Here is a 15,150-nt window from a genome sequence, read left to right as displayed (position 1 = left end):
AAAACTTAAGTTTATTATGCACCTTTATTCAAAATCAAATCTTTCATAGCTAAATCCTTTTTGAAAGAAATAGGAACATAGCAAGATAAAACTATTATAGCAGATAAAAAGCAACTTCAATATTCAAGAACCTACATATTACAAGACAGTAAAAGCTGTTATAAGGGAATAAAAACAAGCAGTTTCACTAACAAATTTTTGCAATTTCCACTTTCATATTTTATTTATTGCTTTAACTGTTAAATATTAGAACATCTAATGATGTCAATATAGCATTTAAAGTGTATTTTAAAGAAACTAGACACTGTGAATCATCTTTCTAGTTTCATTCCGTAGGGACACAGGCATACAATATCCATCAAGAACCTTACCCGCACAATGAGAATCCATTTGATCAACGATAGGCCAAATCCACAGATTGCACCATACCTTCCTGCTATGGTGTTAGTTATACAGAAGGATAAACAAAATCCAATCCAGTTGAAAATAAATGCCACTAAAACCAAGAGAAACAGTAGCTTGTGTTAGTGACAGTGCACTCTTGTTTAGCTACAGAAAATAAATATAAATTACTTTAATACATTAATAAGCAAATATATTTACAAGATTGGAGATCCCTATCAGTATTTCAGATAAAAATAGTATTCTTCAGAAATTTAGATGTTCCTAACGGTATATACCTTAAAAAAAATACTAGCTAATATCCAACAGTCAGCTGTTTTAAACAGAGAAGAACACCAAACAAGAGTACATTCCCCCGCCCCCCCAAAAAAGCTGTATCTCCCACAGAACTCTGGAAGATACAGAACCACAGGAATGATCATCAAATAAGCACTATGAATTAGATAAATACATGAAGCAATATATTTGTCTTAGAACTATTTAAAGCGTAGCAAGATTTCCTTATTGTTGTTAAATACAATTACACAAACACTTGACCAATTCTCTGCAGAGATTTGCATAGTCTGGATAAAAATTTAGATTTACTTTGCTGGAATTTGTCTAGCTTGAAGCTCTAATGACTTATCCACACAGGGTTGATGTGAGTTGAGGTTATCCTCTCCTGATTACTGCCTAGTACGTTTATATTCCAGAGGCAGCAGTCTTTCAGTTGTGAGAATTTCTAGCCATACATGAAATCTAATGTAAAACAATATACTTTGCATTGTAACTTAGCTAACTGGAGCTACAGTTAATGTCTGTCAGGAAAGCAGCACTTGAAATGTTTTGCTTTCTGGATATTTGAATACACTGGAGGTAACTGCAAACAGTTTTTCCCCTTTTAGTTCTTCCCCCCCTGCCGCACCATCTTCCAGATACTCAAATGTAAAATACAGTATCTTTCATTTTAGGACCATGTTTCCTAAACAGGAACTTTTTTTTTTTTTTTTTTTAATATCCCCACACACTGAAAAATATACCCTTATATTTGTTCTCTGAAAATATATCTACAACTTAACAATACATGACATCAGAAGAAAATAAGACATTTTTGAGATCACAGAAGGAAGTATTTACAGTTTGCCATAAACCTATCTAATTTCCCTCTCCTACCTTCAGCTCAAGAGTCAAGTTTTCAGATGTATACATTATCAGCCCCATTTGTCTACAGATTGTTTGAAGTGGACGTTCTCAAACTATGTCGTGTGGCTGGGAGGTGCTTGCACGCACTAGGCAATGCGCCAATTCTCTGTTTTTTAATCAAAAGACAGTGCTGCCAGAGTAGATCCAGAGCCCCTTGGCCTGGGGGTTGAGGCAAAGGGAATAGCACTAGAAAGGGGCCAGCCAAGTGAGCTTTGACACCCAGGGAAGCAATTTACAGGGGCTCCTCATTCCATCTTAGCCCCGCCCCGTCTCCCTCTGCCCCCCACCTCCCATCTTCTTCCCAGCATCATAGGAGCTCCCATGCCCCATCTGACCTTCCCTTCATGCCCCTCTCTCCAGTTCAGCCATGGCTTTTCCCAAGTGCTCTCCTAGAACACCAAGACCTAGAAAGAATCTGTAAACCCTCTGCCTGTCCCTTTCCACAAGACAAGTCCTTGCACCCCCAGTCCAGGGTTAGATAAAGATCCCTGGGAAAAGAGGCTCCAGACTTCCCCTCCTGCCTTTGATACTGAGACCCCACAGGGGGCTCTTCACTATTTAGTCCTGCCCTTACTTTTTGCTTCTTGCCTCTCCTCCTTCTCCCAACAGATTCAGCAGCAACACTGGCTCCTATCCCGTAATTGTTAAATCAACCTCCCGCCTAGGGACAACAGGTGAAGCCAAGAGGACGCTTTCCCCTGAATGGGGCATGGTCACAAGGCAAAGCTGGGTTCATGAGTCATAGGTGCTATCTTTGTTAAAGCATAACAATCTTTTCAGGCATCAGCTGTGACGTAAGTTACTATTGCAATAACTTTATTGACAGGACAGTGTACAAGCACAAGAGGGTGACTCCTCCCTCCAGACCTCTTCTTCCCAGCAATGGAGGCATACAGCTAGAATAGGAGGCTGGGCCATGTGCTGGATACATAAGGGAAACAGCTGTCATGTTATTCCATGCTATGGGAATGCCTGTTGTGAGTACAGACTAGACACATGCCAGGCCCCACTATCTAGGCACCAGCCCTAACCACCAACACAAGAGGCCCCACTGGCAGCCCCTTGCCCGCCTGCCAGCCGCACTGCCCTCTTTGGTGCATCAGACAGCACGGTAGTTGGGCCATGACAGCATCTACACAAAACAGGCAAGCTGAAGCTGAGAGAGCAGCTGTTGCGCGCTCCTTCTCAAGAGGCTTCTGGGCTCCAGGCATATCGCCCATATGTTCCTGTGTTGGATGCTCTCATAAAAAAAAAAAAAAAAAAAAAAAAAAAAATCAAGCAACTCTACAATAGAGACCACTCCCTTTTCAGTTAGTTAGTCCAGCTACTCAGTAATGCACTTGTACCCTGCTTTCTTTATTGGCTGGTGCCATTCATTTTTGTCTTATGTCACTTCTGCAGTCAATCTCACCAGTTTTATTTGAGCTGCTGCAATCTAATTTTTTTTTTTTAAACAGAATTGAGAAACATGAAAGATGCTTTACAAAATAAAATTAGTACTTTTGACACTCACTCTCACAACTACATTGATTTAAGCCCTTCTATTTCATTATTCATTCTTGAAAAGTATAGGATTTTCAATGGGAGGAATTATTCAGACAAATTATTCAGTATTAAGTGCAGACTTTTTACACTCAATAGTAAACAATAATAAATAAGTAGCACTTCTATAGTATGGCACGGTAGATCTAGATATCAGTATATCTTGGAACTCTTGAAAGCCTTTTTTTAAAAATCTGGTTTAAAGAACTGTATAAAAATATCCATGGGAAAAAATAGTTTAAATGACAAGAAAATAAATATTAAGTTGTGGATGTTCTACTTAAAAAATATAGAGCTTAATTTCAAACTATTACAAACGTCTATACACTTATTTGGGAAAACTGAAGTGAAAATTAAGTATGACAAAATTTCTCTCCTTGATACACAAACACCTAAATACCTTGAGGGGAAAATGACAGAAGGCCAAAGTTATAGTTATTTTACCAAAACATGAACACACAATGCCTCAAAGTTAAAAAATCTCCCAAGCATACCAATGAAGGGAAAAAACCTTTATTTTCTTTTATAAAGCACTCTTGCTATCTAAAGGAGTGGAGCCTATTTGTCATTAAACTTTGTTTACTTTACATGTGAAGTGCACAGATGAAATGAAATTGAATACAACACAAAAATTTGCCCTGAAAACCCCCAAGTCCTTACCAAGCTTATAAGAAGGTACACTGAACCTTGTTTCCACCACGTTACCATTTTAAAACTTGCAAGTTAAAAAAAAAAAAATCTTATTTCTGCACCCAAAGCCCTCTCCTGATTAGAGGTAGTGTTCAGCATATATTTCCTGGCTAAATGCAATTTTCTTTTTTACCTTTGTAGTCTTCACTTCTTGCAAGTTTTCATTTCTACATTACATCACTCCTAGACCTTTGCTAATTTGAAATTTTCAAGCAAGTTATCATAAGTTGCCTTTGCCTGTTGTCACGTCTCTGCTCACTATGTATCCTTTAACGTAAATCCCTCACCTGTTAAACTTTTCCACAACGGGCGCCATGAGGGGAGATGACTGTGGTGGATTAAACAAGTCTTTAATTAATGGTGGATATGTCATATCATGCAGTTTTGTTACAAGCATTGCTATGCTTTCCTCTCTATGAACACTGGGTGGAGCAGTAGATGTGGATGACTCCTGGGACACCAGGCCCAATAAAACACCACACTAAAAGACTACAACATATATATGTGAAAAAAAAGTTATTTTCTTCAAGAATAGTTAAAGATTTTTCAGTGTTATAAACTCTTATTTTCATGATTTTTATAACAACTAAGTCTTGGCTAACATTTGACAATTCCTGTTATAGACTGGAGAATAAATGCAACTAATACTGTTAGGGCCCAATTATTCCTGGATGTGATAGACTACAGTTTTCATCAGATACTCACTGAACCAACAAGAGGCTATGCACTTCTAGAAGTGGTTTTGGTAAGTAGTGAGGACATGATAAAAAGATAAAGAGCTGGTTACATGATAAACTTCCTTGGATCAAGTGATCATGAGTTGACTTAGTTTATGTGAAACTGAAGGATAACCAAAACCATGTAGTCAACTATGGTTTATTTCAAAAGGGGAAATTTGGGAAATTAATGGTTTTAGTTAAAGTAGTCAACTGGACTGAAAAACTCAAGGGACAAATGTGGAAGAGACTTGGAATTTCTTCAACTCAAGTAGTGATAATGTTTAAACAGGTTACCAGCTCAGTGACACACACCAGCTCAATGAGTCAATATGTATTCATATCAATATCAGGCCAATTCACTTGTGCTAATAGAAATCAAGAGAGATGTTGATTGTATTGTTTTCATCTGTCTGTATCCTGTACTTAGCCTTAGATTGAAAGGTGTGTTAGTATTTAAATGTGACTTTACTTGATGTGTAGAGCTACATAAAAACTAATGAAGAATTGTTTCTGGCAGCCACATTGTGTTTACATTATGTATACGTATTGGAGATTGGAGCCTTGGAAATGTAAATGAATGAAGATGTTGACGTCAAAGTGTGGTCATCATATGTTCAACAATGGGGAATCTACAGACCCATTCTGTCATGGAAACGCTTGCCAGACTCTTTTCAGCTATTAAGAACAACCCTGGGAGTGATTCTGCATCTCTGATCCACCCGGATGCTATGAGGGAGCATTCCAGATACATAAGACAGAGGTCCCCAAAGCCATTTTGTGCAATCCTGAGAGATTTATGGAAACTAGTAGAAACTTCATCTTTATCAATTGGACTTACAAACTCTGACTCACCTGTTATATATTTTACCTGATATAACCTCTCAATAACTCATTTCTTCTTCTTAGCTAATAAATCTTTTCTTTACTAAGGAAATTGGCTGTCAGCATTGTTTTTGGTGAGAGATTCAGAGCATCCATTGACAAAGGATAAGTGGACCAACCCTATGGGGTTGGCAGAATCTATTGTGAGGTGATTTTTGGTTTTAATAACCTTTAATCACAAAGTCCAGTTTGTCTGAGTGGCAAGATGTGCTAGAGAGCCTAAGGAGACCATCTGTGGCTCCATGGTAAGAATAATATAGTAATCCAGGAGTGCACGCTTGTTATTAGTTTGGTAAAATCTAATTATAGAATATACCACTAGTTTGGGGTGTCTGCCCTGTTTTCTGACAGTCTGACCTGAGTTTGGCACTCAGTTGTGATCCCTATACTAGACACCATGACACGTATATAAAACCTATCTTCAATTTCTACTGTAATTAAGAGGCAAAAACTTGTAGGGAAAAGGCTCCAGACCAGTGGTTCTCAACGTGCAGCCTGGAGTCCACTTGCAGCCCAGTCAGCACACAGCTGCAGCCTATATGACATCCTCAGGGCAATGAAGGTAGTATATATATTGTGTGGATGCAGCACACAACACAGAGCTGTATATGAGACCCACAACGATAAATAGGTTGAGAACCTCTACTCCAGATCCAACTAAAAAAAGGATACTGGGAGTAAGCAGACAGCCTATTGCGAATGGAAAAAAAGGACTGATCAATAAAGAAAGCTATATCATAGAGGTTAGAAAACATAGGAATGAAATGAGAACTGCCAAAAATCAAGTTGAATTAGCTCTTGCCAAAGAAATCATTTATAACAAAATCTTACTTATTTTAAAGAGGATGGATGGATGGATGTGGTTGGGCTTCTTGCAATGTGGATTGGGAAGAGTTTCAAAATACTTTGCCTCTGTTTTCAACAATTGTAAGACAGAACATGGATATGAAGACAGGATGGCTGATGGAAATGTGTGTATAGAAATGGAAATGATCACATCCGATGTGGAAGAAAAATTCAAAAAACTGCTTAATGCACTGAAGTCAGAGAGGAAGATGATAATTTACAGCCCAGAACACTGAAAGAACTGGCACATGACATTGCTAGTACGTTAGCAAGGATTTTTAATAATTCTATCTACTGAGGGGTATTATTCTCCAGTTATATTGTACTAATGTTGTACCTATATTTAAGAAAGGGAAAAAAGTGATCTGGGCAATTACAGATCTGCTAAGTCTGACCTCAGTAGTATGCAAGGCTTTAGAACAAATGGTGAAGGAAAGAAAATTAAATTCATGGAGGCAAATGGAAAAGGTAGAGCTTGCCAAACTAACCTGATTCCCCTCTGAGAAGATGATTTCTCACATCTTAAAAAAAACTAAGTATATTGGATCTACTGAGACTTCAGTGAAGCATTTGACAGTACACACGGGAAATTAATTAAATTAGAAAAAATGGGGTTTAGTACAAGAACAGTAAGGTGGGTAAGTTGCTGCTTAAAGAAAGAAGGCAAAGAGTTGTGCTGAAAGGTGAACTATCAGACTGCAGGCAGGTGACTAATGAAATTCCTTAAGGATTAGTCTTGGCCCGATCTGATTTAATATTTATTCATGACCTGTCCCAAAGTAGGAATGTCCTAATGATATTTGCAGATGGTACAAAGTTGGAAGGCATTGTTGATACAGAGTATTGGAATATCATACAAAGTGGAAGACCATGAAGATTGGAGTAACAGAGATGAGCTGAAATTCAATAGCACAAAGTGCAAGATTGTGCATTTAGGGTCTCATCAGTTGAGAGAGAGAGCAATATTAATGACTTTCTATAACACATTAGTGAAACCTCATTTGGAATACTCTGTACAATTCTGAGCACCCATCTTCAAGAAACAGGAATTGAAACAGCAACATGGGAAGAGGAGAGCTACTAGAATGGTCTCTCTTATGAGAGGAGACTAGAAGAGCGTGGCTTGTTTAGCCTAGCAAAATGAAGGCTAAGAAGGGGTACGATCACTCTGTAATATATCAGGGTGGTAAACACCAAGGAGGGTGAAGAGCTATTTAAGCTAAAGGACCATGTTGGCCCAAGAACAAATGAGTAAACTGTCTATGAACAAATTCAGACTAGAAATTAGGAGGAGTTTTCTAACCATCAGAAGAATGAAGTTCTGGAACAGCCTCCCACTAGGAGCTATGGTAACAAACAACTTAATTAGTTTTAAGAGAGAATAAATGATTTATGAGCAGGATCACATCACTGGTTTGCTTTTGATTATGTGGTTCAGGGCTCAGCAGTGCTGGGAGGTTCCTTCCACTCAATATCCCTAAAATCTCATGCTTCAGGCAGTCAGCTGCAGAGGTGAGGAAGGGATTCTCACCCCCACTGCCAGTGTAGTCTGTTTTTTGTTAGTTTGTTTTGGTCTCCTTGCTCTGAAGCATCAGAGGTTACAACAGCTAGAGAGAGGACACTGGATAGGATGGGTCAGTGCTCTGAAGTGGCACCAATTCCCCCTTTTTCCCCCCTGCCTCAAGTTCTTGCCTACATGCTCATGGTCTAACTGATCACCCTATGTGGGTTGAAGGCATTTCTCCCCTCCCCCCCCGGTCAGAGACCTTGGAGGGTTTTCACCTTATTGCAGCATGGAATTCAAGTTGCTCACCCCAATCATCTGGGTATACCTCACTTTGCCATTGCAGGGTCCTCAGGCATTGGTGCACCGTGGTCACGCCTAATCTCTTTGAGCACACAATATTGTAGTTTCCTTTGGGCTGTAACACTGTGGTCTAGTTTTGTCTGTTGGGTTTAGGGTGTGGGTGCAGGGTGATTTTGGTGGCCTGTAATATACAGGAGATCAGACTAGATGATCTAGTGGGCCCTCCTGGCCTTAAACTATTACTTTAAGTAATATTTTACTTCAGTAAAAGTGCTCTGCAGCACTTTTAAAGCCATTCCCCCCTGCCCAAAAAAAAAAACAAAAAAACACCTTTCGACACTGTTTACATTTTTGAATGATACCTGTTCTAAAGATGAAGATCTAAGTACCAACTAGAATTCTCACTAAAAGCTCCTACAAAATTAAAACCTACTGCAGTCTTTGGATCTGAAAATGAAAATACTCCACTCTATTTCCTATTGAACACTAGATATATTAGTGCTCAATTCCAAGCTAAGGCTCATGAAATTGTAGTAGTACAATACCGAACCATCCTAACAAGAGGATTCTCACAGAAAGATGTGAAAGATGTAAAAATATCCCAACAGTGCAATATAGCTCCATTTTTCTTTGAAATAGTACATTAGTAGACATTTACATTGGAAGTGAGCCATATGGTGAGGTTAAATAGTGATGCATTAGCCTATGAGCCATGGCCCAGGCAAAAGACAAGGGATCACATCCAGCAGCCAAGAGAAAAAAAGATATCAACAATTTTTCATGATTTTTTATTTTCATTTTACTCTTTTGTATAGGATACTGAAGTATACACAGAAATACTTGCTGTATGAAGAGACTTTATAGAATTGCTCAAGGAGAAATAAGCACATGAAAATACATCACTACTCCGATTCCCAACCACTCCTTCTCATTACTACTAGAGAACTTAGGGAGCCAAGTTAGGACAACAGTCTTCCTAAGCAACTTCAGCAGCATCAGAGAAATTGGGAAGAAAAAGTATCAGACTGGTTTCCCTTGAAAAACAAAAGTTACTTATCTATCCATAACTGTTGCTCAAGATATCCATTCCACTGTAAGTGTGTGCATACCCCAGTGCACAATTCTCAGAGTTTTTCCTTTAGCCCTATCTCCTGGGGTGGCTTGAGCACCCTCTGCTGCCTTACACACAGACCTCAAGCATAAAGGACAGACCATCCCCCCTTCCGCTCTCTCCCAACTTCCTTCCTAGTGGAAGACTCCAATAGAAACGGGAAGAAGGGCAGGCTGTGAAATGGACATATTCGATATCTCTCAAAGACCAGTTACGGAAAAGTTAGTAACAGGTTGAGTGACTGAACAAGTCCATTCCATTATAGGGAGCTCACAAGCAGTCCCAACTGGAGGTGGGTTCTGCATCCATTTTAACAGGGACTGGAGAACCACTTGTCCAAATTCAGCATAGTCTTGAGATAGTTGAGAGGTAGCGTAGTGAAAGGCAAAACACATGACATGATGACAAGGATGCCATTTTGCCAATGTCCAATATGAGAACGCTGGCGAGAAAAGCCATGGAACTTGCTTGGGACCTAGTCAAATGACACAATGCTATCAGGCAGCTTCACATTAGCCAACTGGTAACGGGCAAATTCAATTGGATATCCAAGAAGAAATACTTTGAGTGGAAACAGAACTGCCCTGCATTCTGCCTACAAACGCAATGAACAATTGAGTTAAAGATCTGAAAGGTTTAGTCCATTCCAGACAAAACGTTAAAGCTCTTTGAACATCTAGAGTGTGCAGTTTCTCCTCCTCATCATAAGACTTTGAGAATAAGGTCATTAAGAAGATTGCTTAGTTAATATGAAAATTGAAGACCACTTTCATAAGAAATCTTGAACAATGACAAAGATACTTTGTCTACATAGAAAATGATACATGGCAGGATCGGATACTAGAATCCTCAACTCCATCACTCTCCTGGTCAACATAAAGGCTATTAAAAACGTCACCTTCATCAAAAGATGCAACAGAGGTTCCTAGAGGCTCAAAAGGGGGGAACCCATCAGCTTTATTAAGACTAGATTCAGGTTCCACAAAGGAATAGGGTTCTGTTCCTATGGAAATAGTCTGTCTAAACTCTACAAATTTTATAGCCACCAACTTGGAAAAGAGGTTACCAACAGGTAGATGAAATGCTGATATAGCCACTAGATGCACTTTGATCAAGCTAACTACCAATCCTTCACGTTTTAGAGACAGAAGATCGTTCAGCATGTGCTGAATTGGACCAGACTGAAAACCTTTTCCACTCAGCCAGGTAAGTAGTTCTAGTTGATTTTCTATTATTCAGCAGCACATCCTAAACTTCTCTAGAGCAGGACTCCTCTGCTAATGTTAAACTTTAAGATTCCACGCAGTCAAGTAAATGGCCTGATAATTGGGGTGGAGGTGATGACCATGATTCTGTGAAAATCAAGTCAGCATGAAGCAGGAGTGACAGTGGGAGGCTGCTGGAAAAGTCCAAGAGTTCTGAAAAACCGTGTTGATGGGGCCATACCAGGGTGATCAGTATAAGATGGGCCTTGTCCTGCTTGACCTTGCACAGGATTGTGCGCAGAGTGGGATGCGGGGGAGGGAGGAAGCATACAGTAAATCCTCTGACCACGACAATGGAAAAGCATCCATTAATGAATCTGCCTGGAAGCAAAACTGGTGACATTTTCTGTTGTCTTATTGTAAACAGATCCACTTTGGGAGTTCTCCAGAGTCGAAAAACGGAACTTGCTATTTCTGGGCAGAGGAATCACCTGTGGTGATTGATAAACAACCTACTCAGGCAATCTGTAAGACTACTCTGAGCCCCTAGGAGCATAGAGCTGCCAATGCAGAAGTTCCAAAGACAATAGCTTTGGAGCAAAGTAGTGGCAGGTGGCCTGGTCCACACGTCTGTTTATATAAACTATAGTTATGGCATTGTCAATCCGCACCAACGTGTCTCTTCCCTGATGCACAGAAGAAACACGATGCAAACTAATCAGATAGCTCACAACTCCCTGATATTTACGTGTAGTCTGGAATCTTGTGGAGACCAGAAACCTTGCATCTGCAGGGGTCACAAGTGAACTCCCCATTCCAGGTCTGAGACACCTGTGACTAAGGTAAGAGACTGTTGAGACAGGATAAAGGGAAGTTACTTGCAGACATGGGCTGGAGCCGTCCTCCAATCTAGGGAGGATAAATTCCGGTCTGAAATGTGCACTAACTTGTCTATGTGATGCAAAGGTAAACTTAGCCAACCAGCGCTGCAGAAATCTGAAATGCAGTTTGGCACACTGGACTATGCTACTCTGTAGTCTGGAACAGTTTCTCACAGAGATGGGAGGATGAGCCTTTAAGTCTAGAATGAAGCTTTGAATTGTATGAAACCTCGCCTGAGGTAAGAAAGCTTAGCAGTTGAGTTCAGGACCATGCCAATAAACTATTTTCTGAACTGGAGATTGACCTTCTGTCATGGGGAGGAAATGATGGTAAGTATCTCATGGCCATGAGCTCCAGAAAGTTGATATGTAGGACAGATTCCTGGATGGACTCATGTGCCCTAGACAGTAGGGTCCTGTAGCTGAGCTCCCCATCCTAGGAATGATGCACCCAAAACTATTGTGAAGGGGGGAGAGAGGATCTGAAGGGAACTCCTGAGCATACCCCTTGTTCAGATTCTTCCACCAGTGGAAGGAAATTAGCACATGGGTAAGAACAGAGTAACTTGTTCCAACTGTCTGTTGAGAGTACACACTGCCCTGAGTCAGGCTTGAAAGCAGTGTAAATGTAAACAGGCATGCAACGTGACAGGCATGTAACATGCTGCCATGTATCTGAGGCATTGCAGACATGATCTGGCAGCAAACCATGGGCTCATTTGGACTGGTGCGATTAAGTGTGTCAAAGAATGTGTCGAAGGACCATTTCCTGCTCCTGAATGCCTGGCTTCGATCTCAGCTTCATTTGGACTTTGCCTGCTGACTCGGACCCTGAAATCTGATTGATTCTTCGTATTGAACCTGGCCTAGAACCTGACTATGAATTCCCATACTACTCCCCATCTCAGGTTTGCCCCTGCTCGGACCCTTAGTCTTGACTGTTTGTTTTGGGATCCTTACAGGTAGGCTCTAGATGCCGTGGCATTGCGAGTAGCTCTTATAAACGCTATCCATAGCAGAAGAGAAGGATTTTGAAGTACTGAGTAGAAGTACTATGTCTCTTCCTGAGCTCAGCCTTCTTTATCATTGTCTGAATGTCAATGGAGGAACTCTCTTTTCAAAACCAATCATCAAGATGGTGGAAGAATATTACTCCCCATTGGAGAAGCTGTGCAGGGACACTAGGGAATACAAAAGAGGAGCCTATACGGATAGTGGTCCTGACCTACAACAAGCATAGAAATCTCTTGTAAGAGGAATGTACTTGAACACTGAGGATCGCAAAACAGTCTCTCTGGATCCAGGGATGAAATAATAGCTACCAGCATTACAATCTTGAATTTCTGTACCAGAGATCTAGAATTGATCTCCAGCCTCCTTTCTTTTGGGAACAAGAAAGCACCAGGAGTAAAATCCACTTCCTGTGTATTAAGTGGGAACTGGTTCCACTGCTCTTAAGCTGAAGAGGGAGAGAACCTCATTGCAGGAGCAGCTCAAAGTGGGTCACTGAAAAGGGATGGGGGTGAGTGGGGGAGAGGCACGGAGTGAAAAATGGATGGAAGAACACAATGTTGTTATAACTTATAACCTCCAAGACCCATTTAGTGGAGATAATTTGCTCCCATGAGCTACAGAAATGGGAGAGATGATGCCCAAAAGTGATAGGATTGAGGGGACAGGGACATACAGCATCAGATCCAGATAACAAGGATGTTTGAGGTCAAAATGAACACTTTGTAGATGAAGGCTGCTGCATTAATCCAAGTGCAATGGTTGAGAACTTTCCCTTTTGCATTCTGGATTTCATTTTAGGTGGCTCCAGCACTCTATTATACAGATGGGAAACTGAGCTGTCTGAAACGAACTAAATTTAATTTACAGGCATATATATGCCCAGCAATTGATGAGTGGCCCTCTATTCCTTCAACAAATGAAAAGAATCATTGGGGTCTCGAATAATTTAAGACCATCACAGGGGAGGTCCTCTACAGTGTTCTGGGCCTCGTGTGGAAATCCTGAGGACTGCAGCCATGACATGACAGAACTACATCTGTGAAGACAGAGTGGGCTGCTGTTCACAGAATCAAGAGAAGCTTGCAAAAGTGTCCTCGCAAGAAGCTATCCCTCTGTGATGAGGGCCTCTGTTCTTGTGGGAGGTGTTCAATAAAGAATTAAATTTTGAATAGCTAATATTTTGCCAAAATCACTTGGTAATTAGCAATTCTATATTGCAGTGTGGTAGACAACTCACTTTGGCAACCAAAGAGATGTAAGCACTTGTGGTCTTTATTATTTGGGATAGCCTTGAAATGGTATTGCCTATTGTAGTCATTTACTTAATCCAGAACTAAGGTGTTTGGGGCAGAATGGGAAGATACTGATCTCTCAACCCCCCTCCCCCCCCCAGGTTCATCCACAGCCCCCTAGGGGGCTGTGAAGGGGAGGGTGGGGGGGAAGTGAGAAGCAATGCCAGGGCTCCCTACATCCAGGTTAATTTCCCCACCTGGTGCTGATGTGAGGCAAGCATCAGGAGCTGATGCTCTCTGCCCTTGCCTTACGCAACCCATGCGGGGAAAGTAACCTTGATGCAAGGAGCCATGACATTGTTCCTCGCTCCCACCCACCTCACAGCCTCTTAGGGCTGCACAGAGGAGCAGTGTTCGGAGAGGGCAAGCAGCAATATCAGCCACTCCGTGCATGCAGGTCAGTTTCCCCATGTGGGTGCAGGAGGGGGAGGTGTGCAGGGGTTAGGGGCGAAGGCGGCACTGTAGAGGGATTGAGGTGAAGAGGGAGTGAGGTGCCCATGAAGGCCAGGAGCAAATTTAAGCAACAGAGTTTAAATTTAGCATTTCACAGTGTTAAATATAAAAAAAGTCCTTTTAATTTCTAAGAGGGGAGAGTAACACTCAAAGGCTTGCTGTATGAAAGGGTCACCAATACGAAAAGTTTGAGAACCACTGCGACTAGCCGGAACGTGGCACTTTCTCTGCTCTCTTATCTGTTGTGGGATCCAGTAGAGGGGATCTGCCAAATTGCCTTAGCAGGTTTTAACAATAATTGGTTTACTAGAAGGACTACCTGTGCTGAAGATGATGTGTGGACAAATGTCCAGCACATGCTGTATTTATATTTCAACGAGGAAACAAGTTGCTTATATAGAACTCCAGATCATATGGAATGTATTTAATATACTAACACTGAGGGTTTTTTCTCAGTTTCTAAAATACAGACATGGCCACTAGATGGCTTGAAACATGACTTTCAATGCAATTCAGAGATTTACCACTAGATGGTAGCTACAGATCATAAACTGATTCTAAATAGTTCCAGCGGGGTAGCCGTGTTAGTCTGTATACAGCAAAAACAACTAGAGTTCTGTGGCACTTTAAAGACTAACAAATTTAATATTTGCAGGCATAAGCTTTCGAGAGACTTCAGCTCTCTTCTTCAGATGCAGTAATACAGAAAACTGCATCTGAAAAAGAGAGCTGAAGTCTCTCGAAAGCTTATGCCTGCAAATATTAAATTTGTTAGTCTTTAAAGTATCACAGAACTCTCGTTTTTGCTGATTCTAAATAGCAGCTTGACAATAAAAGTTTTTTATTATCTCTCATTCAGGTTAAAACAAGTTTAGATAATGAACAAATTCCTTTGCCGTTTTACACAATTAAAACCAAAAGTGACAAGTCTGGTTTCAAAATCATAATGTAATGCTGGAAGTTAGTCATAAGGTCCATCTATACCACACACTCCTTCAATGGTGTAAAGAGCACACATGCACTATACGACCCCTAGCAATATCAGTATCAATAGCAGCACAGATGGTGAGGAATTGCTTAGGTGAGTGGAGTAGGGACACACCTGAACCCTGTGGGTATGTACC

At 40.8% G+C, this 15,150-nt stretch overlaps 1 protein-coding gene across 4 annotated transcripts in view; it reads right to left on the bottom strand.

Annotated features, from left to right (window-relative positions):
- NDFIP2 (Nedd4 family interacting protein 2) overlaps nt 1–15,150 on the bottom strand; it is a 66,961-nt gene that overhangs the window by 12,173 nt on the left and 39,638 nt on the right. For all 4 annotated transcript variants that reach the window (XM_067563286.1, XM_067563285.1, XM_067563288.1 and 1 more), the window contains one exon: nt 372–496. In XM_067563286.1, coding sequence (XP_067419387.1) covers nt 372–496 — 125 coding nt within the window. The remainder of the gene's footprint in view (nt 1–371; nt 497–15,150) is intronic.

The sequence above is a fragment of the Emydura macquarii genome, unplaced genomic scaffold (assembly GCF_026122565.2).
Source record: "Emydura macquarii macquarii isolate MOO-44397 ecotype Brisbane River unplaced genomic scaffold, CSIRO-AGI_Emac_v2 contig_2473, whole genome shotgun sequence".
NCBI classification, from domain to species: domain Eukaryota; kingdom Metazoa; phylum Chordata; order Testudines; family Chelidae; genus Emydura; species Emydura macquarii.
The sequence above is the reverse complement of the archived record's forward strand: the minus strand, read 5'-3'. Positions and strand labels throughout refer to the sequence as shown.